At 43.8% G+C, this 27,654-nt stretch overlaps 1 protein-coding gene across 2 annotated transcripts; it reads left to right on the top strand.

Annotated features, from left to right (window-relative positions):
- Positions 1–2,453: 2,453 nt before the first annotated feature.
- Positions 2,454–27,654, top strand: VXN (vexin). Of its 2 annotated transcripts, none has more exons than XM_045860761.1 (6): positions 2,454–2,639; positions 7,581–7,636; positions 16,099–16,252; positions 20,873–20,934; positions 23,407–23,501; positions 25,246–27,654. In XM_045860761.1, exons 1-6 carry the CDS (start codon positions 2,573–2,575, stop codon positions 25,427–25,429), a joined length of 618 nt encoding a protein of 205 aa, XP_045716717.1. In that variant the 5' UTR covers positions 2,454–2,572; the 3' UTR covers positions 25,430–27,654. The 2 variants fall into 2 exon arrangements, with proteins under 2 accessions (XP_045716717.1, XP_045716716.1); XM_045860760.1 differs by having other exon boundaries at positions 16,102–16,252.

Below are 27,654 nucleotides of genomic sequence, written 5' to 3' on the forward strand. Positions count from 1 at the left end.
GCACAATATACTGTAATTGATTAAATTTGGGCTTTCTTAGAAAAAGCCTAATCCAGCCTGGACTCTTTGAGAGATCCAAAGTAACTTGGATCCTAATACAAGTAACCCTGATTGACTTCTGGGTGCCCCGAAAGGGTCTTAATGTCAATTTAGTACCAGGTCAAACCATATTTTTTGTTTTTAGCTCCTGCCATTTAATATTGCCTCCTATGAAATATGATGAAATATGTGGTTAACCAAACCCCAAATTCTTTTTAAAAAATTGCTGCTAAATCAGGTCACCCCAATGCTGTACTTAAATGTTTTAAATGTAAAAGTAGATGTTTTTATTTAGTTCTGTTAAATTTCATCTTGTGGGTTTTAAAGATTTTATTTATTTATTTTTAGAGAGCGGGGGGGGGGGGTGGAGGGAGAAAGAGAGGGAGAGAAATATCAAACCATGCATACCCCCAACTGGGGTACCTGGCCCACAACCCAGGCATGTGCCCTGACTGGGAATCAAATCAGCAACTGTTCGGTTCATAGACCAACACTCAATCCACGTAGCGCTCACTTGTAGGTTTTATTACCTACAGTATGTTAACGTAATTACTGACTATTCACATAAATTTGCTTTCTAGTGCATAGGATATTCCTCTAAACTTTATATTATCTTAACATGCATATTTAATCCCTGTAGAGGTTATAAAATATATAGACATGTCTTTCAGCCAGTACTCCTTTTAGCTGACAATGGACAAAATCTACTCAAACTTAAGCAAAAATGAAATTTATCGATGGAGACTAAGGTATTTCAGTGACCACAAGACAGGAATGACTCTAGGCCTGAGAGAGACAGGAAGGAAATGGGAAACTGTTAAACCAGAGCAATACTCTATCCCCTCCCTTGTCTCTACCTGTTTATGCTCTTGCTCAAGCCTCTATACCCAACCCTCATTGTCCCAACACTATCCTCATCCCCAAGCCTCCATCCCTCCCACTGGCTTTCATTGTGTGTGCGCATAACCATAGATATACCAAGTGTGGGCCCAGGTAAGAATACCTGCTCCCCTCTCCCATCTAGAACATTTTACTCTGGATCTGCATGCAGACCTCAGGCCCCTTTCAGACCAACAGTTCATTTATTTCTACTGGTTTGCCCTCACTGTCACCCCCATTGGCCCTGACAGCCACCCCGGCTTATTCAGAGTTAATGTCTTCCCTATGGCCCCAGACCAAGGCCCAGTTTCTGTTTTCAGGCGGTAGCAGTTTATGTCGGGCGTCCACCGTGGTTCAATCATATGTGGCCAAGGGAACAAATTCAAGTAGACCAAACATGGCTACCCAGAGCCATCCTCTGTGGCTGTGTTCAATTCTCAGAGACATGAGTATAATACTGACAACTACCTCATGAGTAAATGCCCCAAGTTTACCTACTATAGAAATGTCAATGGACACCAAGTCCAAGTCTAAGAGTTTATGGCTCAAGTTTTCCCAGGTTCAAAGTAGGAAGGGTGGCTATGGAGATAAAGAATGAAGTAGAATTTAGTGGTTAAGCATATTGGCTTTGAAATCAAGTTAGGGATTAAATACTATTTCTGCTATGAACTAGATATTTTAATCTTGGACAAGTTATTCAATCGTTTCATGTATTAATTTTCTTACCTATAGGATGGCAAAAAAAAAGTCTTATTGAGTAATTGTAGGCATTAAATGAGATTAACATATCAGGCTTCCTAGCTTTTAGCAAGCATTTCACAAATGCCAACTCTCCTTATTAATATTATATTGTCATCATTATCAATGAGAAGTAAATGTGTGATGGTGTAATGGAAAGCAATGCATTTGACATAATATATTCATGTTTCAACTCTACCTTATTTTTGTGTATAATATACACAATATACAGGGTCAAATACAACCATCCTGTGACCGTGCACCTTGAGTGTCGGACACTGCTGGTTCCCATACCCTGCAGGCACCTGAAGGGCTGTACAAGAAGACGCTAAGCACACAGCTCTCTAGAAATGTCAGCCTTGTCATGCAGTGGCATAAGGCAAAAACGCTGTGGAGAAACAGCCTTTTTGTTTAAAATAGAAATTGTGAAGGAAGCCAAATTAATACATGACAAGTTATTGAATATCCAGTTCTTGTAGAGGGGGAAAAAAAGAAATGAAAAAGGGAATTGCTGTTACCAAAAATCATGTTTCCTTTTCGGTGAAATTCTCCATCCAAGCTTGGCGCTAACTGAGTAGGCGATTTCACTTCATCACTTCACAAAAGACTTCCAAATCCACTGCGGCAGACATGGCAAAATAAAAATGTTAAATACATCCTGGCTGGGAGGGGACTGAAGCCTCCACGCTCAATCAAAGGTTTGCAATAATAGGATTCATAAAAAAAAAAAAGACAGATGGGATTAGAAAATGTTGCAGGAAGGCTCTGGAATGAGATGAGCTCACAGCACCAGCCTGTCTTTTGTGGACCTGCACAATGATCCCCGAGCCAGACTGGATCGGGAAACCTCGCGACTAGTGGGTTCAGAGAGAGGCCTCCAGTTCCCGGGCACTTTAGGGGAGAGAAGGCTGCAACGATGCATCAGATTTATAGCTGCAGCGATGAAAATATAGAAGTTTTCACCACTGTGATTCCTTCCAAGGGTGAGTAAATAGTCCTTCACTGTTCCCTTAACATGGCACCTTATGCTGGAGGGTAAGGACAGTCACGTGCTGTTTTACTATGGTTACGGTTTTCCCTTAGGTCTCTGAGCTCTGACCACTTCTCTGTTTTGATGATATTTGTTGTGGTGGTTTCTGAAAAGGAGGCACATTGATAAACATTAATTATTGAGAAGCAATCCACTGAGGGGGAAATAAGGGCAACTAAATATTCCTGTTCTACTTAATTCAGTACTGCAACCCGATAATGCTGAATGAAAGTGACAGCAAGCCATTGTTGGAGGAAATAGATGAAAACAAAATTCCCTGGGCAACTACATGAAAGCATCTTCTCCAGTGAGCAAGCAGGTTCTGAAATGAGAACCAGCTGCCTCAAAACTCTGATTTCTAACTGAGCAGTGAAATATGAGGAGAAATACTCCCTGCAGTGACCCAAACTCCAATAAAGTGGTTAAATAATGCCCTAGCCCAGGCTGGCCTCTACCCGGGCCCCCAGGGCGCTCTCCCAAACTTAACCTGGAACTAATGCCACCAAAAAGTGTGAATGCCCACACTTGTGGGCAAAGCAAATGGTGTCAAGTCCAGGGAAGGGCTTCGGGTGAGAGCTCAGAGGACAGCAGGTCTCTGGTGACTGGACAGTTCCCTTGCCTCCGCCAAAGCTCAGCCTTCTGTCCTATGGCCTCTGTTCTTTCTGTCACTCCACCCCTGCCGTGCTGGAAGAGTCCAGGACTCTGGCTCAACCCGGTCTCATTGTCAGGCTTGAATGAAGCAGGCTGGGTGAGTGCTGGTGTTGTGAGCCTCTATTCAAACAATTCCTTTCTTCTTCCCTGGTCAACTTCTGACAGGGTCATTGCTGGAGGGGGTGGGAGTGTTGGGGAGAGACTCAGCCTGGTCACAGTGAGATAGCCAGCAGTACAACAATTAAGCTTTAGACATCTATTGCCTGATAGCCAGAGAGAAAGAAGAGGTAGGAGTCTGCCCACGTGCAGGAGTGGGAACTCTCATTGGAGACTCTGAAATGTACCTAGAAAGTCAAGGCGGTCATGACCCTCTGACCCAGATGTTCTGCTTCTCTCTCAGATGTGGATGCTCAACAGTGACACTGATACTATGACAGTGAAAGTGAAAAGAACCCGTGTACTTGAGGTGGGGAAGGGGTAACAAACATGTGGTGTCATCACACTGTGGACTACTCCACCGTAGTAGCCAGCGATGGTCTAGATCTGCATGTATGGACGTAGATCTCCAAACATAACATTGAGTGAGAGAAAAGCAGGCTGAAAAATTACACATGTATGATAACAACACTTAATTTTGGAAATAGAAAACAATACTTATATTGTTTATGGATACATATTTTGAGAAAAGTATGAAAACATCAGCTGGAAAGATACAGACATAATTGGTGATCTTAGCAGGGAAGGACATAATTGGTGATCTGGAGGGAAGGACATAGAATTAGGGAAGACAAAGAGGACCTAAGCTTGCCCTCTAATTTTTTTTTACTTTTAGATGAGTAGGAAACAAATTGGAAGCAAATACAAAAATGTTAAAATATGCATATTTTCTATCATTTTTCCATTTAAAAAAGTTTAAGGGAGAAAGAAATCAAGTCAAATGGCTTTTTAAACAAAATTATTATGCAGTTCAGCAGCAATGTCACACTTCACCTGAATAAAATTATTCCAAAGAGGGCTTTTGACTCCATGCGCTTAGCATGGTGGTCAAGAGACTGCTTCCACTTCTGCACTGAGTGACCTTGGACAGGCTACTTACCCTCTCTGGGCCTGAGTTTTCATTTTTGTAAAAAGGAAAACTATAAGTTACCTCCCAGGGTTATTATGAGGGAAAAATAAAATATAGGTAACATATGTAAAGCATCTAGCATGGTACCTGGCATATAATAAATACCATTAAATATATCACTTAGTGATTTCTATTTTTATTCCATATTTATAGCAATGAATGTGTGTGGTCAAAGACGGATATTTAATTCATATTCCTTTCTTGCCATTTTTATTTGCAGCCATCTCATGGTGTTAAGCCAAGTAGTTGATAATACTCATGTACATTTCACTGCTCAGGAAGTTGTTCTTTGGAAAAGAGTGTTTGCAGCTTCTATTAGGCCAGAAATTGGAAGAGTCTGCCTCTTCCTTCTCTTTGTTTTGCCCCATCTTGCTTCTCCAAAGCCATCGGGCTGAGGGCCCTCGATGAGGAAAGCCTATGCCAGGTTTTCTCACATCACCACTTATGAGAGAGACTGGAAACCATTATGTCCTCACATTTCTTAACTGCAGGAATATAAGTTGGTTTGATTTTATCTAATGAGGGTTATAGTCCTGCCTGATAGGCCCTTTCTCAACTGCTACTGTTTAGCCATGTTTATTCAATGGGCAATGACCAGAACATTCTCAGAGCACAGGTTCAGCCACATGGGCAGCGTGGCCTAGTGGTTAAGAGAATAGGTCTTGTTCTACCATCAATGGTGTGACCCCAACCCTCAGTGTCCCCATCTATAAAATGAAGAGTACTTACCTGGCACAGTTGCTGAGAGGCGTAACTAAGATAAGGTAAATAAGCCACCCACCTAACAAGCTTAGTGGGGAGCATTTATTATTGTTGTATTATATTCCTCTTTCCAATATATGTGTATTGGGTTCAAACTAATAACTATATATTTTCTATTTAAGCCATCTGAATATCTCACAAAAATATGGCCATAGCAAATGTTATGGTGTTTCTTAAGTGTTTTTAAGGCATAGGACATAGATTGAGTCTGTAACTGAGGACAAGTGTGTATTTTTACTTTCTAGAGAAAGAGAAACCTAAGAGAAGGATTTCGTAAACACAATTTATGGTAAATACAAAAGATAAAAACTGTGGTTTTACCAAGAAGTTATACCAGAAGCTATTTCCTGAGATACACCAGAGTGGGTTTGATTCTGGGGTGAATAGTACCACAGTGTTCAAAATAATCTACTTGGGGATAAACAATGATGGGGAGGGGTTACTGAGGGGAAAGAGAAAATGGAGAAAACTCCAGAAAGAGAAATTCTAATGGAATGCTACAGTCTTTAGAAATTACCACCTATTCCTTCCACCATTCCTCATCTTGCAGAGAAAGGAGAAAATCATAATGACCACTATTAACTCCTGGGAACTTACTCTTCACCAGGTGATGGGCCAAGGGCTTTATACAAATCAGTTCATTTAATCCTTAACCACAGCCCTCTGAGGTAAGTGCTGCTATTACCCCTAACTTGTAGATGAAGAAGGTGAGGCTTAGAGAGAATGAGTATTTTGCTCAAGTTACACAACTGGCAAGTGGTCAAGTTCAGATTCACACCCAATTGAAAGGAGTGGGGAGCCACGCCTGCTAACCTGCAGGCTGGATGAGTGGTGTCATGGCTGCAGGTGCTCTGAAGAAGACAGCCACTCGGCACTCACCAGATCACAGACCTGATAGGTAACAAGGAGTCCTTCCCATTCTAGGCAGGGCAGTGACAGGGTGGGATTTCAGTTCCAAGTAAATCATTCTAACGGCAGTGTGGGAAAGAGTGCTGGGGTGTCTCCATTTCAACCACATGCACACCTTTCCCAACCAAGTGCTTTTTTATAGTTAATTGATTTTTAAGCTTTTTATATGTGTGGTAAAATATACAAGATACAGAATTTATCATGTAACCATGTTAAGTATACAGTTCAGCAGCACTAAGAAAACTCGAGCTGTAGTGCAGCTGTCACCATTACCCCTTTCCAGAACCTTTCCATCATTCCTCACAGAAACTCGGCACCCATTAAACCAGTGATTTTCAGCCTTCTTTCATCTCATAGTGCACATAAACTAATTATTAGGATTCTGTGGCACACCAAAAGATATATTTTTTGCCAACCTGATAAAATACATATAATTTTGATTGATTTACAATACTAATAATAATAGTAATTAACTACCCATTTTGCTGCAAAGTGACTTTTTAAAAATCAGGTACCTATACTTTTATATAAGGATTTTTGTTACCAAGAATTAACCAATCAGATGCAACCTTATTATGTGATGTCTAAGAAGATACAACTCTATTATATGACCTATATGTTTATGGTTCAAGAAAGGGCATTTACAGTGGATGGCTATTGTTGTGTTGTCTGTGGTCAGTGACCCTGACTAGATAGTCAGGTATTGCATGTTTTAAAATTTTTGCCCTGGTTAGTGTGGCTCAGTGAATTGAGTGCTGGCCTGCTGACCAAAGGATCATTGGTTCAATTCCTGATCTAGGGCACATGCCTGGGTTGCAGGCCAGGTCCTCAGTAGGGGGTGCACAAGAGGCAACCACACATTGATGTTTCTCTCCCTCTCTTTCTCCCCTCCTTCCCCTCTGTCTAAATAAATAAAATTGTCAAAAAAAAATTTCTTGCAGCACACTGGTTGAAAATCTCTGCATTAAACAGTAACTCCCTATTTCTTCTTTCCCAGCCCCTGGTAACTTCTACTTTCTATCTTTATGAATTTGACTATTCTAGGTGTCTCATACAAGTGGTCTCATACAATATTTGTCCTTTTGTGTCTGGCTTACTTCACTTAGCTTAATATCTTCAAATTTTCATGCATCCTGTATCAGAATTCCATTCTTTCTTGAGAATGAATAATATTCCATTGAATGCATAGAATATATTTCATCCATCAACCGTTGATGGACATTTAAGTTGTTTCCACCTTCTGGCTATTGTGAATAATGCTGCTGTGTATTTTGGTGCTCTCAACCAAGTAATATCTAAAACTGCTACTGCACCCTGCCTCCTTTTCCCTTTCCTCCTCCTCTGTGTCCCTGCCCCACTCGAGGTTCAAAACCTCTCAGTTTGTTGCTGTAGCCACGTCAGCCTCATGGGTGTTCTCTAAAACTATTCCTTTGTCTCTCTTTGCAGTGTCCAGTCCAGCCAGAAGAAGAGTCAAAAGCTCTCAACACCTCTTGACTAAGAATGTAAGGAAACTTTAGTTTTGATTTCTTTATTGACTTTCATTTAAAAAAAAAGCAATGTCTAGCTTCTTTCTTTTCAAATTTTTATTTATTGATTTTAGAGAGAGGAAGGGAAATTTTGTTGTTTCACTTACCAGTATTTATGTATTCATTAGTTAATTATTGTATGTTCCTGACTGGGGATCAAACCCACAACCTTGGTGTGTTGGGATGATGCTCTAAGCAACTGAGCTAGCTACCCAGCCAGGGCCTTACATCTAGCTTCTTCACTCTCTTCTCCTTTCAATATAACCAGGAAAGTTTTCTATAGCTCTTGTTGTTGCTGCACTCTCCCTCCTCTACTTAACCAAAATAATTGACATAATGTTAACCAGACAGCATCCAGCTCTGAATCAGACCCCTCTATTCTGCATTTTTCCCAGACACAGAGTGTAAACCTTGTTTTATGTATACTTTCTTTCTTATTTAAACAGAGTCCATGATGTGGGCATAGCATCCCTGACCTAGGCATTCTCCTATTGTTGACATTTGCAATTTTCTATTTTTTCACCATTATAAATAGCAGCATAATGAATTTATTTGTACAAAAGTCTATTTTTTGGATTAATTCCTTGGTACAGATGCCTCAGAGAAGACTTAACAAGTAAAAGGATAAGAATAGTTTCATCTATGCATCCATCCATCCATCCATCAAATATTTACATTCCTATTATGTGCAAGAGACACTGAGCTAGATGGGGAGAAATTATGGTAATTTTTAAAACTAGTTTCTGCTTACAGTTTTGTCACATGTGACCAGGAATTCTGAACAATTGTCAGGCTTGCAGCCATGCGTTTTCACTCACCTCCAACCTTACCAACACTGGCTTTCATTTTTTTTGTATTATCTTTTGCTACTTTAATAGGCACACGCATTACCATAAAATTAGTTTGCATATCTTTAGAGCCTAATGTCGCTGTGAATTTCTCAGTTTACTTACGGATTTCTTTATATAAAAGCTGTCAATACAACTTTGTACTTTAATGTAAAAGATTTATTTTAACTACTAATTGTTTCCTCTTGGTTATACTGGAGTTTCTATTTCAATCACAATTTTTCATAGAGCAGCATTTTGATTTTCCAAGTATCTCAATTTTTAAAAATATATTCTCCTTGCCCTGGCTGGCATAGCTCAGTGGATTGAGCGCGGGCTGGGAACCAAAGTGTCCCAGGTTCGATTCCCAGCCAGGGTACATTCCTGGGTTGCAGGCCATAAACCCCAGCAACCGCACATTGATGTTTCTCTCTCTCCCTCTCTCTATCGCCCTCCCTTCCCTCTCTAAAAATAAATAAATAAAATATTTAAAATATATATATATATATTCTCCATTTAAAAACAATTTTTAAGTGTTCTCGGAAAGAGATGGGGTTTTAGTCATTGTTGTTTTTATGTACATTTATTACTTTTTTAATATCCAAAGCAGTACATGTCCATTATGAAATTCAAAACATGATGAAGTATACACACAATATAGTATTAATAAACCCTGAGAAGCTGTGGAACACAGTAGGTAGGTGTGTAGACTTAGAGTTGAGCTGCCTGGGCTTAAACTCCAGTTCCATCCATTTCTAGCTCTCACCTTGGGCAAGTTGCCCAGCCATTCTGGGGCTCTACTTCCTCAGCATTAAAATGGGGATAAAAAGTACATATCTTAAGAATCTTTGGGTCCTAGCTGATGTGGCACAGTGGATTGAGTGCCAGCCTACAAACCAAAGGGTCATGGGTTCAATCCCAGTCAAGCCACAAGCCTGGGTTGCAGGCCAGCCAGGCCCCCAGTAGCGGGCATTTGAAAGGCAACCACACATTCATGTTTCTCTCCCTCTCTTTCTCCCTTCCTTCCCTTCTTTCTAAAAATAAATAAAAAACATTTATTTTTTAAAAAGAAACATTGGAAGGAGCAAATGATCTGATACCTGTGAAGTGCTATGTTCTAAACCTGACACATGCTGAGCATTCAATAAACACTGGCATTTTTTTAAGTGAAATTTTCCTATATATTAACAACTATGCTATATTGCCAAGTAACATACTATTTTGCAACTTTCTTTTTTTACTAATCCCATTCTTTATAAAGGCTGCATGCATAGTATGCCATTGTATGGATGTGCCATTATTTTTTACCCAAACCAAATCTGAAGTTTTCTTAATTATTTAACTAAATTGTTGATAAATGGGGTTCCCATTTTTTCTACTAAAACAATGCCATAAGAAATATACTTGAACATAATTTTTATATTCTTATGCAAATATTTTAAGGATACATTCATAGATAAGAAATTTCTGGATTATCAAATCAGCATGTGTGCTCCTTAAATTTACACATTTATATGTCAATTAAGTCTCAATTAAAAAAAACAACAGGCCCTGGCTGGTGGGGTTCAGTGGATTGAGAACCCTTAAGAGGTCACCAGTTCAATTCCCATTCAGGGCACATGCCTGGGTTGCAGGCCAGGTCCCTGTTTGGGGGCATGTGAGAGGCAACCAATCTGTTTCTCTCCCTCTCTTTCTCCCTCCCCTCTCTCTAAAAGTAAATAAATAAAATCTTTTAAAAAACAGAAAATGCTCAAAGGATATAAATATTGGAAAAATAGCGCAGCCATTGTCAAATTCTAAATGACTGTGTTTTTAAAGTAGCTTTACCAGCATACCTGAGCCAATACTGTTTGGGAACAGTGTTGATAATCTGCGACAATCCAATAGGTGAAAGTATTTTATTGTTTTAACTTGCATTTCTTTAATACCATTCCTCATCTTTTTATAGATTTTATTTTTTTTACTCTGCGTTACTTACTCATATCTTTTGCCTATTTTTTGTCAGTTTTGTATTTCTTTAAAATAACTTCTGCAGTATTAAGAAAGAAAAGGAATGTCAATGGATGGAAAATTTCCTTGTTGTAGGACAAGAAAATTACTTCCTTGTCATGGCCCCTGAAAACTTAAATTCACACTCTAGTAGAAAAGTGCTCCTAACTTTTAAGGAGCAGTGGATATTACAAAAAAATGGTAAGGGAAGCTGTTCTTTGTAGGTAGGTTAGAGTTGAAGAAAAGCTTCATAACAGATGTTTCAATCAAGGCCTTGAGTTTGGCATTACCTTGGATTTGAAAGAGCCACAAATCATTCATGAGTCGGCAGCAATCCAAGGGAATTAGGCATATTTAGTTCTCAACCAAGTTCTTGCCTTGAATTTCTAAACTTAAACACTGCTCCTGTCTGAATTACACCTTGTACCAATATCTACTGGCTGTATAAGGACAGAACAATGGTCACAAAAACTTTTAAGATGGAAACTAAACCACTGTACTTTCTAGGGTCCTAGGGAAGAAAATCCCTGAGGGATTTAGAACCTAAACAAAGGAGACAACTCTCAGTGATGGGGGTGAAGCCACATGAACATAAGATACACAAAGCACAGCCTCCTGCAATACCCAGTCGATTCCACCCTGGCACTGTGGAACCATGCTCTCAGGTTTCCTGGGGGTGGACATTTTTGAGAAAGACTGCTATGTTTATGGTTTATGAATTCCCCTCTCTAAAATATTTTTTATTCAGAGACAAAATGACTCAAGTATACGAATACATATAAAAATTGCTTTTGATTAAAAAAAGAAAAGAAGAAGAAGCCCTGGCTGGGTTGCTCAGTTGGTTGGAGCATCATCCCATATACCAAACTGTTGCTGGTTCAATCCCCCATTGTAGTACATATGGGATGCAACTAATTGATGATGTTTCTCTCTTACATTGATGTTTTTCTCTCATTCTCTCTCTCTCTCTCTCTCTCTCTCTCTCTCTCTCTCTCTTTCTCTTTCTCTCTCTTCCTCCCTCCCACTCTCTCTTTCTCTTTCCCTTCCTCTCTTTCTAAAATCAATAAACATATCCTCAGGTGAGGATTTAAAAAAAAATCAGAAGCTAGGATCTTGTCTTCAAATATGCAATCTTTCCCCAGGTGAGACAGCTTCATAATGCCCTCTGGCCTTTGAGCTGTCCTCCGAATTTCTGATTTCCCCTCACAGCCTGACTCATCCTTTGCTTATAAAACTCAGCCCCAGCTGTACAGAACATTCAAATTAGAAAAGACAGAAAAGATCTCTCAGTCCACCTCAGCTGGGGAAAGCGAGTCCCAAAGAAGAAAGAGTTGGCGCTGATCTCGTTTCCTCATCCAACTGGCTCTCGGTTTCCCTTGAGTTCCCGAGAAAATGATTCATATTTTGCAACTGCTCTAATGGACGAATGTTTATGACTTTCTTTGTCCTGAAATTCTTATTTGTATCTAGCATCAGTCCTTTGGCTACTACGTGGATGTCAGGTCCCTTCCTTTACCAATATTTCTTTCCTTTCTGTCCCAGCCTTAGTGTCATAGTTTCCCCTCTCTCTGGACTCGTCCTAAGTTTTGTTTTTTTTTTCTGTCTGAACTCAGGGCACAGCTACATATTGTTCCTTCTCTAGACCATCTTTATTCCCCCTTGGATTCTCAGGCAATTTTATTGCCATGCTGGTCAACCTGATGCCACCTGCATTATAAGAGTAGCTGAAAGGAATGAACTGACGTGAAGGGGTGGGTCAGTGGAGGCCCTGCCACTGGCATTCATAAACAGCAGGAAAGATGGAGAAATGAGATTGCAAAGGTCACGTTCTCGGCAGAGTTCAACCTTGCAGGGGAGAGATTTGTCTGGTGATCTGCTGATTTTTCAAAAGGCACTGAGCAAGCAACTGCCCTGGAAAATTCTTATCTGGATGTGGGCACTTCTGTGGGTCTGACAAAGAGCACTCAGGAGTCATAAAACCACAGTTTCTGTCCTGGCTCTGCCCCTCTCAACTCTGTGACCTTGAAAGCACATGGCTTCTCTTGGCCACAGTTTCCCTGCATGGACCATTAGGGAGTTGGGCTAGAACAATTTGCATCAGCCCCAAGTCATGATGATTCTTCATCACCTACATCTCATCTGCCTTTCCAGCTCCCTGTTAATATACCCAACTCCCTGCTACCAGTTCCCCACCTTCCCATGTGCTCAGGGTGCTAAAGAGCCTACTCTCAGACTGGTTTATTCTAAGACCACCACCAGCAGCAGCAAAACCAGAAGATAAACCAGGCTGTCAGGAGGCCACAACCATCCATTCAGCTGTGGGTCTAACGCACTGCCTTGGAGCCCTTTCAGAGCCTCTGTTATTGTGGGAAATGAGAACCAAGGACAAAGCCAGCTATAAAAAGGAAATATTCTGAGTCGGGCCCCTCTCCTCTGTCCTTTCCTGCTGTTAGCATGCTTTGGGGGGATTAAGGAAGATACTCTAACGAAGCACTTGGCCTTAAGTCATAATCTGGCAGAAGCCTCTGTTCTCTCCCTCCCCAGCCTTGCCCCCACAGCTACAATGCAGAAAAGGGATGGCAGAGGTGGAGGTTCCTGGTCCTGCATGGAGCATTTGCTTACCTTCCAGAGAAGAAAATGCTAGGTCTCCCCGTGGACCCCTCAGGCTTTAACATCCTGCCTTACATTCCTGGTCTGTAAAGTGGGTCAGTCTGAAAACACATCAGTCCTCATTCTTCTTCGTGAGAGGAATGCCAAAAGAATGGGAAAAAAAAGTCAGACATACTTGTGATGAGAGCCCAATAAGTATCACACAATGAGACTTGAGTCTTTCCTACTCAACCCAGAGAATCATATTCTGGAGCAGGGCCCTTAGGTCAAATAGTCCATGTGTCCAGGGGAATAGGACTCTGAACTAGCATTACCCCAGAAAATTCCAGTGTTCTGGGCAACATCATGGCAGAGCACAATGCTAAAAGGAAGGGAAGAAGAGTCAAGGGGTGTGTGTGCAGGGTGCTGAGTGCCAGACCACCCACTGCTGTACCTCAAAGACCCAACGAGCTGGCGTCCATTCGGAGTGCTGCCCACCGCACCCCCCTGCACTGAAGGCCTGCTAAAAGTAGGAATACCACCTTCTACAGTGCCCAGAGGGGACTAATACTGGGGGCTAATCATGAATGTTCCTGAATTATCAGCTTTCTCCAAAGGCACAGAACAAATAAGTCTGGATCCTAAAATGGGCCTGACAAGGGTTAATTTCCTACCCCAGATAAGACCAAATTTGGGATATATTAATTTTCTAAGCAAAGAACTGCTTGTGGTAAACTGAGGCAAAGAGTGACAACTGCCCTTATGGTATCTTCCTCTGGGGGAGACATGAACCACTCTCAGACACTATAGATAAATACAAGGGTGGGCAAAGTAGCTTTGCAGTTGTGAGTGTGCGAAACACAGAGTTTATTCTTATGTGCTTATTTATTAATTTGTATTTTTCCATACGAGTAACAGTAAACCTATTTTTCCACACCCCTACATGTGGATGAACTGAAAGAGTGAGCTGTGCTATTAAAACCTCTACTAAGGACAGGCACTGACTATGCCCCAGGGCAGCAGGGCGGACAAGGGCGTCCCCTTCCCACAGAACCAGAACGTGTCGAAACTTGGGGCTGAACTCAGGTCTGCCTGAACCCAAACGAGTCTCTTTGTCGATGACAATCTGATACAAGAGAAAGAAAGTGTTGTTCTAATTTATTTAATTTTAATGTTGTTCATCTTTTCATGTATTGGCCATTCATATATTTATTGTCAATTGCCAGATCATGTTTTTTGCCCCATTTTTCTATATTCTTCTTTACTGATTTGTAAGAGTTCTACGTACATAGGGATAATTGCCCTTTGTAAGTAACAAATGTTATATTAAACCATATTGTAGTGTTCGAGGTTTGGGGGGTTGTTTTTTTTAAACATGCATCTTTGATCCGTCTGGTATTCATTTTGGTATGTGGACAGAAATCCCTTTGCCCCAATGGCCTGACATTTATTCCAACAATATCTGTTAGAGCTTTACTTTCCCCCACTCAATTGAAATATAACCCTATAATGATATTTAAAAATTTAATCTTTTTGCTTCACATCCTCCAAAAGTAAAACCATTTGTATACATGGACAATTAAGTGGGTTCTGTCAAAAGCTAGTCTGCAGAGCTGAGATGGGTCCACCTCACTCACAGCTGCACCATGTGCCCAGGACCTGGCTCAGAACACGTCCCCACAGGGTGCCTGCAGAGGGAAGGAACACACGCATCAGTGAATGCAAACCTCAGAGTGGCTGCTGTGTAATATCGTAGGTTCCAATCAGCTTCAAAGGAGTGCAAAGTTTAGAATGAATGACTGACTCCAGTGTCCAGGATAAGAATAAAAATATACAGAATAGGAGCCCAAAACTGCTGTTTCCCTTTGTCACTCCAGATAATAAGATATTGTCTCAAGATTTTACATTTCAACTTTCAATGATTTAAGTATTTTGTTATAATTTTTAAGATCAGTTTTGGTGGGCCCTGACAAAAGGGGTATTTCCCCTTCATGCACTTCCAAAAATACCTATTCATCAAGTGGTCATCACAGACAGCAACCTAGCATTCGGCACTCTGCTCTGGTTCTCCAGGATTTCTGCTGAAGAACCACACATAGGGACATTCACCCCCAGCTCCGCTGGACTCAGGCGCTCTGAGACGTGGAGGAGACTGGAGCATTCCAGAGCTGTGCCTGCTCTATCTCACCAGTAGTTTCTTTCTTTTTAAAAATCTGAAAATCAAGGTTGGGTCCCAAGTCCTCTCCCTAAGTCTTACCTCTGCTTGTTCCTTGTCCCCCCAAAAAAGCTGTCCTCACCAGGAACAAGGGTGCCCACCTAGCTGCCAAGACTGGAAGACCCCAAATTCCAGGACTATCCTCATTTCAAATAACCTGTCCTGTTGTCAAACCACGTCAGGCCAGGACGAGGATGACTAGCTCTGATGTTTGGCCTGATGGCCCAGGCTCCTGACTCTGTGATGGGCCTGCTGGTGAGGGACCCTGGAGCTTTCGTTTTCCTGCACCATGGCACCACAGACATTCTGAAGTTCTTTAAACAGCTGTTTCTGGCCAGTTTACCCAAGTTTTTTCACTGTTCCTAGCATTCAGAGAAGGGAGCAGGGCTCCAAAACATGCTTGCCCGTACAACGTCCATCAGCAAAGCTGCAGTCCTAGCCTGGGCCCTGGATCCCTAGATCTGACTTGGTCAAGAAGCTGACTGTCGAAAGACAAATACCATATGATCTCACCTTTAATAGGAACCTAAATAACAAAACAAAGGAACAAGCAAAATATAACCAAAGACACTGAAATAGAGGACAGGCTGACGGTGACCAGAGGGGAGAGAAGAGGGAATTTCAGGGGACAGTGGGAAGGGTTCACAGGAACAAACTTAAAGGACGTATGGTCATAAACTAAGGGGAGGGTGGTAATGGGAGGGAAGTGGGGAGGGTGGGAGGGGGGACTGGATTGGGAGTAAAAAGAAGAAAACTGTATTTGAACAATGATTAAAATAAAAAAAAAAAAAGAAGCTAACTGTCCTCCCTCCTCCCAGCAGGTGGTGATCGAGTCAGACCTGTACTCTTCCCGGCCCCTGGAGCTGCTGCCGCACCGCAGTGACCGCCACGACAGCGAGAGCCGCAGGTCTGGCCGGCTCCAGAGCTCATGGCAGCAGGGACTCCACCCTGCCAAGACCCCCACCAGACCAGGTATGTGTGCCCTGGCCTGACCCCTGGTCCGGGTACCTCTCTAAGAGACAATGACTCACTTAGAGCAACCACCACAGTGTCTGCATCCTGGTTTGTGTCTTATCTGACTGCACTGTGGCCCTCCCTAGAGTCCTCAGTCACTGCAGGTGAGCAGAGCACCTGTGGCATGGGGACCACTCACTTCACCCACATGTGCTGCTTCCGCTCTCAGTGCACTGGCTCTCAGACCCTATCTACAGCAGTCCCCACAACAACTTCCACCTGTAAAACTCACTTCTGGTGTGTGCTTCCATCTACCATCTTGCCCACAGGAAGCCCTGCTGAATTCAGGAGGAGATGAAAGTCGTTATGTTCTAGGGGAGAGAAACCCAGTGTAGTCATGACCCACAAAGCAGAAGAAGCCTACGTTGTTTATTCTATAGGCAGTGTGTGTGAAATTATACAGACTCTCCGTAAACTACCATCTTAAAATCTCCCCATCTTAAATTTAAATGACTTAGGCTAGTTTAACACTCTATAAAAAGAATTTTGTGACAAATTTGTTTCAACAGCTGGAAACAGTGTGGTCTTACCGTTCACACTATGTTTATAAATGGCTTCCACCTCAAGCAGTCCAACACACATCTTCCCCTAGCTCGCGGAAGTCTGCGATAGTATTTTGCCTTTAATTGCTGGTTTAGGTTATGTCTGTTATGCCCACAGCCTAAAATTATTCATATTTTAACTCCAGAAATACACAATGGAATGTCTGGGATTTCCTTCACAAAGTCTTGGCGTGTCAACAATTTTGTATGTTACAAAAACTGAAACAGAACTCCATTGAGTATGTCCCTTCATCCATTGTTCTCTAAAGTTTCTTTGACCACTGACACCCTGATCCTGTTTTTATGATCCTACTAGAGGAATTCATAAAGCAATCTATCTTCCCTAGTTAGGTGATTACACATATACACATGTATGTGGAATGAAAGCATTAGGAAAACCACAATCTGCCTTGCAAATTAAGAGGAGACAATTTTTTCTGTATGTCTATATATAGGTGAGTGGGTGGGTGCATGTGTGTGTGTAGAAGGAGAAAAAGAGAATATCTTCACTACAGAATCATACGGTAAATTTAGAGCCGCGTTTCTCAAAGTTAAATGTACAAAAGCATCACCTGAGAATCTTGTTATGCAGATTCCAATTCAATAAGACCGAGGGAGGCCCCAGATTTTATGTTTCTCATAAACTTCCAGATGATGTTGAGGATGTTGGTCTGAGGCCAACAAATTGATTGGCAAGGATTTACAGATGACTTAATGGGTGGTTCTCAAAGTAGGGTCCTCAGAGCAGCAGAATCGCCTGGACACTTGTTAGAAATGCAAATATTGGGCCCCACCTGAGATTTATTGAATCAGAAATGCTGGGGTGGGGCACACCATCTGTGTTTTGATACCCCCCAGCTTATCCCAATGCCCATAGAAGATAGAGAACCACTGATCTATTGCACCCACCCCTGACAATTTACAGAACAGGAAACTGAAACCATGGAAACTGTGAATTACCCAAGGTTGCACTGCTCGTTAGCAACAAAACTGAGATTAAATCTCAGATCTCCTGATTTCCTAGTTAATACCTCTTCCCCCTGGAGAATAATGTCTTCCCAACTGTCTCATTTTGGGGGACACTTTCCTTCCTTTCTAAGTAGCTTATGGAAGCTTGAATGGACCAAGTCAGTCTTTTATTCTGAACAAAAACAGTAAGTTATGAGATGGAGAGAATCTGTCCAACATGTGACAGTCGGCTCATGCAAGGAATGTGCTAGACAGGTTTAGAAGAAAAAAAAGATTGAGCTGGGCATTGATTCAACCGTCAGCTCCTGGAATCTGATAGATTCTAGAGGGGGTGGGAGAGAGGTGGGTTTCTGGAGCAGAGCCGGACCCAGGGCTCTCCACAGCAAGGCCTGGCACATGTCATCGGCATCTTCTTCCATCCTCCTGTCAGAGGACGTGTGCCTCCAGGGACCTCAGATCTGGGGACTTGTTTCTTTTCTGGGCTACAGGAGATAGCTCCTGGATGTTGTAACCTCCTCCCGAGGGAGAAAGATTCTCTGAAGAATCTTGGAAATTGTGGGGACTCTGAAGGCAGAGACCCAGCTGAGAAATGCTCTCAACAGAGCAGGTAAACCTCAGGTGCCTGGAAAGGAGAAACACCCCCTCCTGGGCCTGAGAGAACTGGTCACTTATGGAACCTCTCCACCAAGATGTCCTCAGGCACTTCAGATCCACTTTTTCAAATGGAGCTCATCTTCCTCATTCAAACCTCTCCCCCTTTCTCAGCTGGGGCCACTATCCAACTTCCCTGCAAGACACTGGGGTGTTTTCCCCTATACACCTTCCCTCCCCCACCCTCACCCACCACTTCACACACTGAACACTGCAGTGTCAGCTCCTGGACACATCTCACCCCTCCCTCTTGGAACCTCCCTTGGGCTACCTGGACTCAGTGCCCCTTCATCAGCCCTCGTGTGTAGCAGCCAACCCTGGCCCTCAGCCACCAGTCCCCCTCCCTCCATGAGGCCACCAGAAGGGTCCTTCTAAAGCTGAAATATGCCTCTCCCATTCTTCTTCTTTAAACACTGTCATCACCACCTGCAAACCACCCGCACCATGACCAAGGCCCTCCAGGACCTGTCCTCTGCTGACATCTCCAGGGCCACCTCTCGTGACACTCCTGTCCCTGCCAGTCTGTGCACAGAGCAACCCTGAGCTGCTGTGCAATCTCGTGACCTCTCCCTTACATGACGTTTCCCTGGACCTTCACTGACACTCCTCTCTCTGTGGACTGCCCTCCCTGGGTCTGTCCACCTGGCAAACTCCTCCCAGACTGGGCTAGGGTCCCCGGATCTAGCCTCCGCAGCCCTGCAAGACCAAAGAAGACTGTTTGTTGTCTTTAATGAAATTGGTATATTTTATTAAAGCCTCAGGACTCTCATCTAGAATGTGGGGGCTATGATGACAACTACCTGTCAGGGTTGTGGTGAAGATCACATCAGATAATGTGTGTGTTTTATACTCAGCACAGTGCCTGACACAGTAAATACTCAAAAATATGAGCTGCTATCATTACTTTTCATCATTATTTTTGCTAGGGCACCGTACATCATGGTTTGATATTGGCAGTCTTATGACTTCGTCTAACTGGTGTGGAGATGTTTTCCTGGGGGTGAGGGCACTTTACTTCTGTATGCTCAGTGTGATAGGACGGGGCTCATCCTGGAATGTCTGTCCCAGGGGAGGACGACATTGAAAGCCACCTCCCCCTGCCCTCACCCTCCTGCCTGGTGCCAGCTCCCTCAGCTCAGCACCAGGATTCTCAGAACCTACAGGCCTCAGAGTAGAAATTACTCAGAAGTAGGTTGGGCCCTGGGAACAAAGGCATAGCAAGAAGGTTCTCAGGCACCTCTCAGGTAGCCAGTGTTCAGGACTCTGCAATTACTCCACATTAGGATCCTGTGCTTCCCACTACAGCAGAACTTCTCTGCTCATTTTCTCAGAGGGGTGTCCAGGAGCACAAAGGTAAATAGCTGATCCAAGCTGTAAAGACTTCGTTCCCAATAACCTCTGTGATCTGGCACCTTAGGAAGGAAGGCGATGCTGAGGCCATATTCTCTGAGCACCTACTTATTAGACCTTAGGTCTTGCCTCCTGGAAGGTCACCAGGGGAGCAGGTGTCCCCTCAGCAGTTACCCTGCTGCCCGATTCTACTGCTCAATTCTGCTCCTTGGTACAAGGCCTTAGGAAATTCCCGACTTGCCATGGAAAAGAATGAAATCTTGCCTTTGTGACAGCACAGATGGACCTAGCAGGTATGATGCTAAGTGAAATAAGTCAGACAGAGGCAAACACCATATGATTTTACTTATATGTCGAATTTAAAGAACAAAATAAACAAACAAAATAGAAACAGAAGAGAGTGACAGTTGTCAAAGGGGAGGGGCTTTAGGGGGCTGGGTGAAAAAGATGACAAGATTAAGAAGTACAAATTGGAGCCCTGGCTGGCATAGCTCAGTGAATTGAGCGTGGGCTGTGAACCAAAGCATCACAGGTTCGATTCCCAGTCAGGACACATGCCTGGGTTGCAGGCCAGGTCCACAGTGGGGGCCACATGAGGGGCAACCACACATTGATGTTTCTCTCTCTTTCTCCCTCCCTTACCATCTCTAAAATAAATTTTAAAAATATTTATATAAAAAAGAAATGTAAAAGTGATCATAATTAGATTTATTAAGTAGTTTTTAAAAAGAAGTACAAATTGGTAGTTACAGAAAGTCACAAGGGTGTAAAGTACAGCATAAAGGATATAGTTAATAACATTGTGATAGCTTCGTTTGCGGCCAGGTGGGTAGTTGAAACACTGGGAGGACCACTTGATAAAGTATATGGTTTTTTAACCACTATTTTGTACACCTAAAACTAACACAGAATAATATTGAATATAAACTTTAATTTAAAAATAAAAAATATATATCAAAGATAATTTTTTAGAAAGACAGAAATCCCTGGCATTGAAAATGGATGCAGACCCAAGGGAGGCAGAACAGGGTGCACTGAGCAGTGTGTCCTCCATTCACCTTTGCAGGGGGGATCGCCGAGCCCAAGGCATCAAACCTGTGTGGGAGTCGAGCCTATGGAAAGTCTCTGGTGAGTACACAAGCCTGGGCCACTGTATCTGCTGTGCCCAGTCTGTAGCACGACAAGAGCCTGAGTGTCCTTTGGGCCAGTTCTGAGGGTTCTCTGCCCTTACCGTCCATCACCTTGTGGTACACCACTGGTGGCTGCTGTCTTTCTTGCCAGATTCAGCTCTTAGGCAAACAGAAGAAGATGTTACCTAGCAGACATCTCAAACATGGAGGGAAAGAAGTGTTTTTATGGCTGGCCCCTGCCCAGTGGAAATGCTTGACCAATTTCCAAAGGCAATTACAGGGGGAAAGAGATGGAGAGGGTCTCGAGCATTGTGAAAACACAAAGTGCCAGTCATCTCAGGGTGGGACGTGTCTGGAGGGCACCTGCTCCAGCTCAGCTTCTCTGGGAGCCAGCTCAAGATTTGGGGTGTAGGATTAGAGATGTGCAGTAGGAATCAGTACCTGTGACACTGCCACACAGGCCCGACCACCCCCGGTGAGAACTCTGGGGCGAGTGTTGCCCACCTGGGTTGTCCCCAGTTGGGGCCAAATGGTCAGATCTTTATGTTCCCTCCTCACCCTGTCACGGCGTGTGGAGTGCTCCAAGAGGAATATTGTGACCTCAGACAATGTGGCCCTTCTGCAGCTGAGACAGACCTAAGGGAGAGGAGAGCCATCTGTTGCCCATCCTTCCCTGAAGGGGGATCATTGGGTGGCATATGTCCAGGTCTAGCTCAGCGTCTCTCTGAAAAATATAATCTCCTGCATCTCCTTCTGAGCATGAACTTGGGCACCCCTCTACCCCATTAGCACAGCAGGGGTGGGGCCACGGCTAGAGGTGACTTTGGCTCGGGCTCCCTGTGCTCAGTGAGTGTCAGCCCTCAAGATGCATGGATTGCACCCGTGAGAACTGAGAGAGACCCTACAGATAGTCTGGCCCAGCCCTTCATCCTTACAGAACAAACTGTTCAGAGTTGTGAGCACTTCGTGCCTGGTCTGAGCAGGAAATCTAACCTAAGTATCTTATCTAAGTCATCCCTACCCTAGGAAAACCACACAATGGGAAAGGATGGGACAAGTGACCCTTTCCTCTGGGCCTGAGACAGTGGGGCTGGGGTGCTGCAGCTCATTAGAGGCTGGAGAAAAATTCAGAGCTCACACAGCTAAGTCTGATTCAACACTGAGATGCACGGAAGGACGTCAGACTCCGGACGGTGGGGAAGAAGGCAGGAGGGTGTAGGTTTCCCCCACTGTTGGCACGATGGGAAGGGAGAGCTCCCAAGAGACCACAAGGTGGCACAGTAACCCTGTGCACAACCTCCGGCCAGTTCAAGAGAGAGGGGAGAGGTGAACCATGCTGTCCTCCACCTGGAATTTCTCAGCAGTTCCAGGAATATGGTGCCCTTGGGGTGGAGGAACAAAGCATAGTGTATGTCCATTGACAGGGCAGCCTCTGGACCGGGCTCAGGTTAGGCCATCAGTTAATTTTCACTTCAGAACGTGTTTCTTGAGTGCTCACCACCTCCATTAGCAAAGCTGAGGAGGGCCACCAAAGGTTAAGTCCCAGACCCTGCCACACACTGAGCAACCTTTCTGGGGTCTAGAAAAATGGACAAACATACAAAACAAGCAGAGAACCATAAAAAGACAGAATTGGTGGGTGCCAAAACATGTCACAGGCAAGCAGTTCTGTAGGAATGTGAAGACAGAGAGAAATCAATTTGGACCACCAGCCTGAGGGGAGGCTTCCTGGAGGAAGTGGGCTTGAAGGGCAGGCAGTGATGAGGTGCAATCCAGAGAGGGAAAGAAAAGCTGAGAGAAGACGTGGAACTGGCATGAGCATTGGGAAAAGCAGGCGTGGCCCTGCTGGGACTGTGACTGCTGGTACCTGTGGGGGTGACAGAAGGCAGAGCTGCATGGATAGGTGGAGTTGGCTTTGAGGGGGCTTGAAGAGCAGGCTGCAGAGGTGACCTCTGTCCACCCCTCAATGGGGAGGCCCTGAAAATCCAGGAGGAACCTGGGGCATGTGGCAAGGAGGCCCCAGGTGACCGGCCCTGAAGGCTGTAGCAGAGGAAATAGAGAGGATGGCAGAAATAGAAGCAGTATTTCAAAGTAAGAACCTGCACGATTTGACAACAAAGGAGGCACAGGCAATGGGGGTGTGAGGGGGACAAATTTCTCAGGTAAGACTGAGCTGTTCTCTCTCAAGTTTCTTCTCAAAGAATGGTGCCAGTACTAGCAGCACCTAGAAACTTGCTAGAAATGCATATTCAGTAGGCCACGTTAGACCTACTGAATCAACACCCAGGTGGGTGCAGCATGGTGCTAACAAGCCCTCCAGGGGAGTCTGATGCCCACCCAAGTGCAAGGGCCATTGCCCTGGGTTGATGATGGTTCAGCTTAACTATCCTCCTTTCAAATGGCTCCAGTCGTACCAGAGTTGGGTCCACAGCTGCATTCTCACATTCTCTTCCCCTTCCTCACAACCTAGATTCCCCCGGTGGCCCGGATCTCAGTGAAGTCCCCCACAGCTGTCCTGGAGGCGGCAGCCACGGGCTCAGATAAAAGAGCTGTTCTGACAAGAGGGTAAGTGCTGTGCCTCCAGCCCACTGCCTGCAGGGTGCCACCTGCTTTGGGTGGAGCGGCAGAAGAGTAACAGGTGGCCTGGTTGACAGACTCTCAAGATGCTCACACAAAATCCATGCCACCTGCAAATTCCCTCTTAATGAGGGCAGTCATCCTGGGTGACTGTTTCCCTGGGATGAAGCAGAAACCTTTCTGATGGCTTCCACTTCATTAACACCACTCTTTAAACTGGGGAACTGTCACTTGGAAGATTTTTGGTTAATTAGATCAATGTAATCACAGTCCACATGCAGAACTTCCCACCGGCATACTGAGGTCAGAAATGCCTCCTGAATGAGGTTCAGGGCCCCTGCCCAAAGGTAAAGAAGTAAGTAAGATACAAAGGTTTCAGACCAAATATATCACCCCCATGTTACTATTTCTCCTGATCCAGAGCCAGCTGCTAGCTCGCCGGAGTGGGTAACCCCCCCACCGGCCCTTCACTGCCTTCAGTGGCGCACTAGGAAGGTGGTGGGCAGTCATCTTAAACTCAGTTTGCCTTGGCCACTTACATCCCCACCACCATCCTCCATGCTGCAGGCGGCAGTCAAGTGGTGCTGCTTGCCCGGCACGCCACTGCCTTGCTGTGACTTCAGGCAAGTTATTCAGACCTCCATGTCCTCATCTAATTAAAATAAACAGACAAGACATGGGGCTGAATGAGATGTGTGAAGAGCTTAGCACAAATCGTTGCTATCATTTTTCAAGAAACTTACAGTCCAGTAGTTGGAAAGACACGCACTTGAGAATGCGTTAGAGGCGGTATGTGAGGGACCACTGGCTAAGCCATCCGTGCAGGTGGTGCGTACCTGGAACACTGTGCGAGGCCAAGGAGAAACAGACCAGTGCACAGCCCTTCTAGATGAAAGAAAGCCATCCAGAAAGAATTGTGAAAGCTAAGTTATTCAACATATTGGGACCGAATGGGAAAAAACTAAGAAAACTGTTTGGATCATATTAAGTTCTAGTAGCAAGTTGTTCTCAGCAGCAGTGACTTTGGGTGACTGCCGGAGCAGGCCTGCAGGAAGTTACTGCACCTCAGCAGAGACTGAACTTACCAGCCCACACAGCCGCATTGCCAGGGTTTCCAAATGGACCCTTTCCCTCTAAGCTCAGACATTCCATTTCATTTTGTTCCCGGGCCCTGGCCACTGACAGGTAAGGCCCTTTCTCTCATGGAGACAAAGTGAGGAGAAAAACGAACACTTATTGTGTGGCCTACATTGTGCCAGGTGCTTTCTTTTCTCATTTTTCTCCTCACAAAAGCCTCACTTTGCACAGGAAGAAACTGAGGCTGGTGGACATTAAGCCCCTCGCCTGAGGTCACACAGTGAGCAGGGAGCAGGATTCAGCCCCCAGCCTCATTCTCTTTCCACAGCCAATGGAAAGAGCATGTCCTTGAGGACATCCACCCTTCCCAGCAAGATTGCTCAAGTAGAGGTGGGAGAGGTGGGAAAGTGGAACTTGAGACAAGAGCAGAACTTCAGGCTCATAAACCTGCCCAAGGCCATCTCCTTCCCTCACCTTTTTGGGGATCTCCCAGGCAGTGTCATTCTTGCATGCGTCCCAACGGTGACCCTCCCTCCCAGTCACAGGAGGTGTGCGCAAGGGAGGAATAGAGCACAGGCTACTCTTCTTCAGAGGAAAAAGTAAAAGTCTGACTCAGTGAAGTGACTACCTTCCCCACACACCCCTGGCTTTTTAGATCCAGACATCTCAAGAAGATGGCTGAAGAGTATCCAACCCTTCCCCAGGGAGCAGAAGCCTCCCTGCCACTGACAGGGAGCATGTCGTGTGGCATCCCCAGCATCCTCCGGAAAATGTGGACAAGGCATAAGAAGAAGTCTGAATACGTGGGAGCTACCAACAGCGCCTTTGAGGCTGACTAAAGGTGACCTTCCACAGGTGCCTTGCATTGGCCAAAATTCACTGCACGGGGAAAAGCTGGGCTGAAATGGAGCCACGCTTACCTCCGAAAGCAGCTGGTCTGAACACATACATCATCCTCACCTACTACCCGATCACCTGGCTAATGACTCACGAAAGGAACTTCCCTCAAAGGCCAAAGAAAATTGTTCTTTCTCAGAATCGCTAAAGCCCCTGGTCTGAAAGTGACTTTGGGAGGTCATAAGTTTATATTCCTATCTCTAAGCAAAACCGCACCAAAATAAAATTTCCCCAGCCCATTTTAAAGACTCCCAAGGAAGGAAGCAGGGGATTCCTCCATCTTCCTTGTGAGTGCTTCTGCTGTGTGTGATTTCTGGTATAAATATAGGAGCTTGATGTTTGAGGCACTTGTAAACACAATGGTTCTCACTACTCCTGTTGTCACATTGATTGCATTTCGAGGGGTACGATTTTCAATGACAAAGCACCACATCTTGACTTAGTAGTGCAAATATCTGCTTGACAGTAATGTCAAGATGGGTTTGGATGATCATTTAGCATGACTGCATGAATTTTCTATTCTTTTATGTACATTTTTAATAGAAAAATATGATTAAAAGTTAAATGTTGAATGCTAATGTTTTCTGAAATGGCATAGTCTAGTGGAATTAGTAATATTTTGGTATAATGATTTCAACTTTTGAAAGTGCTTTCCTATCACTTATCTCTGCTCTTCACAGTTGTTCCCAGTCTCCAGGTGGGAGAGGCCTTACAGGTTGTAGGACTAGATATCAGACAGTGGACCTGGGTACCAGCTCCTCCCTTCTCCACCAGACTCCTTGCTTTGCTTACCCTTGCAACTGACCTGAGGAACGTTTTGAGTAGTAGGAGTATGTCTCTGGGAGCAATCTTTGAAGGGAAGAATTTCACAAAGCTGGGACAATAAGTGGTTTGAATAAAATACATTATTATGCATTAGGTTAAACCAGAAGAAACTGTCGTGTTTGTAGGTCAAAGCCAATTGATTATCCATTTCATATAGTTCCACCTAAGGTATAATATTATGCTTTCCTTCTTTTAATGAGAATGTCATTATCAATTCTGTGGTCAACATCAGTAGCCTTAAAGGTAATATGATAATGATATCTATCACTTACAAAATGGCTCCTGTGTCTGGGCATGAGCACTTTATATACATTGTCCTAATCTTTCTAATGGCTCTGAGTTAGGTGGCCCTACCCATTTAATAGGTGCCATTTAAAGTGGTTAAATGACTAGTCTGAAGGCACCTAATCATATGGGTGTCAGGCTTCGGTGCCTGTGTTATATCTATTCCTTCACACAGACTAGTTCAGAACGTAGAGAAGGACCAAGGTTAGTAAATAATTTTGATCTCAGATGCTAACCATGGTGGATTGGCTGAGGCTGCGTGGAGTTCTATGTGGAGATGGAATCCAAGATGAACGAGTGCGGGGATCAATTAGTGTTACCTGCCTGTGGAGGGGCTCAGGGACGTATGCCTTGTATATTGTCATCTGTGGTTTCAAGTCTTTCCCAAGAAGCTTACGTTACCTCAACTAATTCAAAGGCTTAAATTAATCCAACTCACTTAACAAAACCTGACACTCCATGGTGAAATTTAATCTAAGACTTGGTTGGAAATTGCCGTGTCTTGGTACAAAGAATTTGGCCACGTTACTGGTTTTGGACTCAGCTGCTATTTATATGCTGCTGCTGTGTGACCACGTGTTGATTTTTGCTAAGTTATCTGTTTCCTTATCTCCATGTAAACCATAAGAAGGTGTGTGAGGGGGTGTTTAAGACGCTTCAACTTCTGCCTTTCACCTCACTGATCTCTGCTCTGCAACTGTTGTTTTAGATTTCGTACACTCAGTCCTTGCATCTGAATATGATTTGGAGATCAAGTGCTCTTTCAATGGGAGCCTAGTCTCAAAGGACTAACAGTCTTACTGGGTAGATAATGGAGCCAGGAACAAAGTTAGAGAGCAAACTGGGGATTTATGCTGGACCTGCCAATCAGAGTATCCTAAGACTATTTATTTTAACTTATTTAATTTATAACTGATGTCCTCTATTTGTATGTGGTAGCTGGAGATTTCTGTAGGATGGAATTAGCTTATTTATTTTTAATTTAAATATCTCATGATGAAGTGTTTACCTTGTATAAAACATTTTCATTGACTAATTCAAATAAAAATAAAATATG

Source organism: Phyllostomus hastatus, unplaced genomic scaffold (assembly GCF_019186645.2).
Source record: "Phyllostomus hastatus isolate PE091 unplaced genomic scaffold, TTU_PhHast_1.1 phas_scaffold_21, whole genome shotgun sequence".
Taxonomy (NCBI): Eukaryota; Metazoa; Chordata; class Mammalia; order Chiroptera; family Phyllostomidae; genus Phyllostomus; species Phyllostomus hastatus.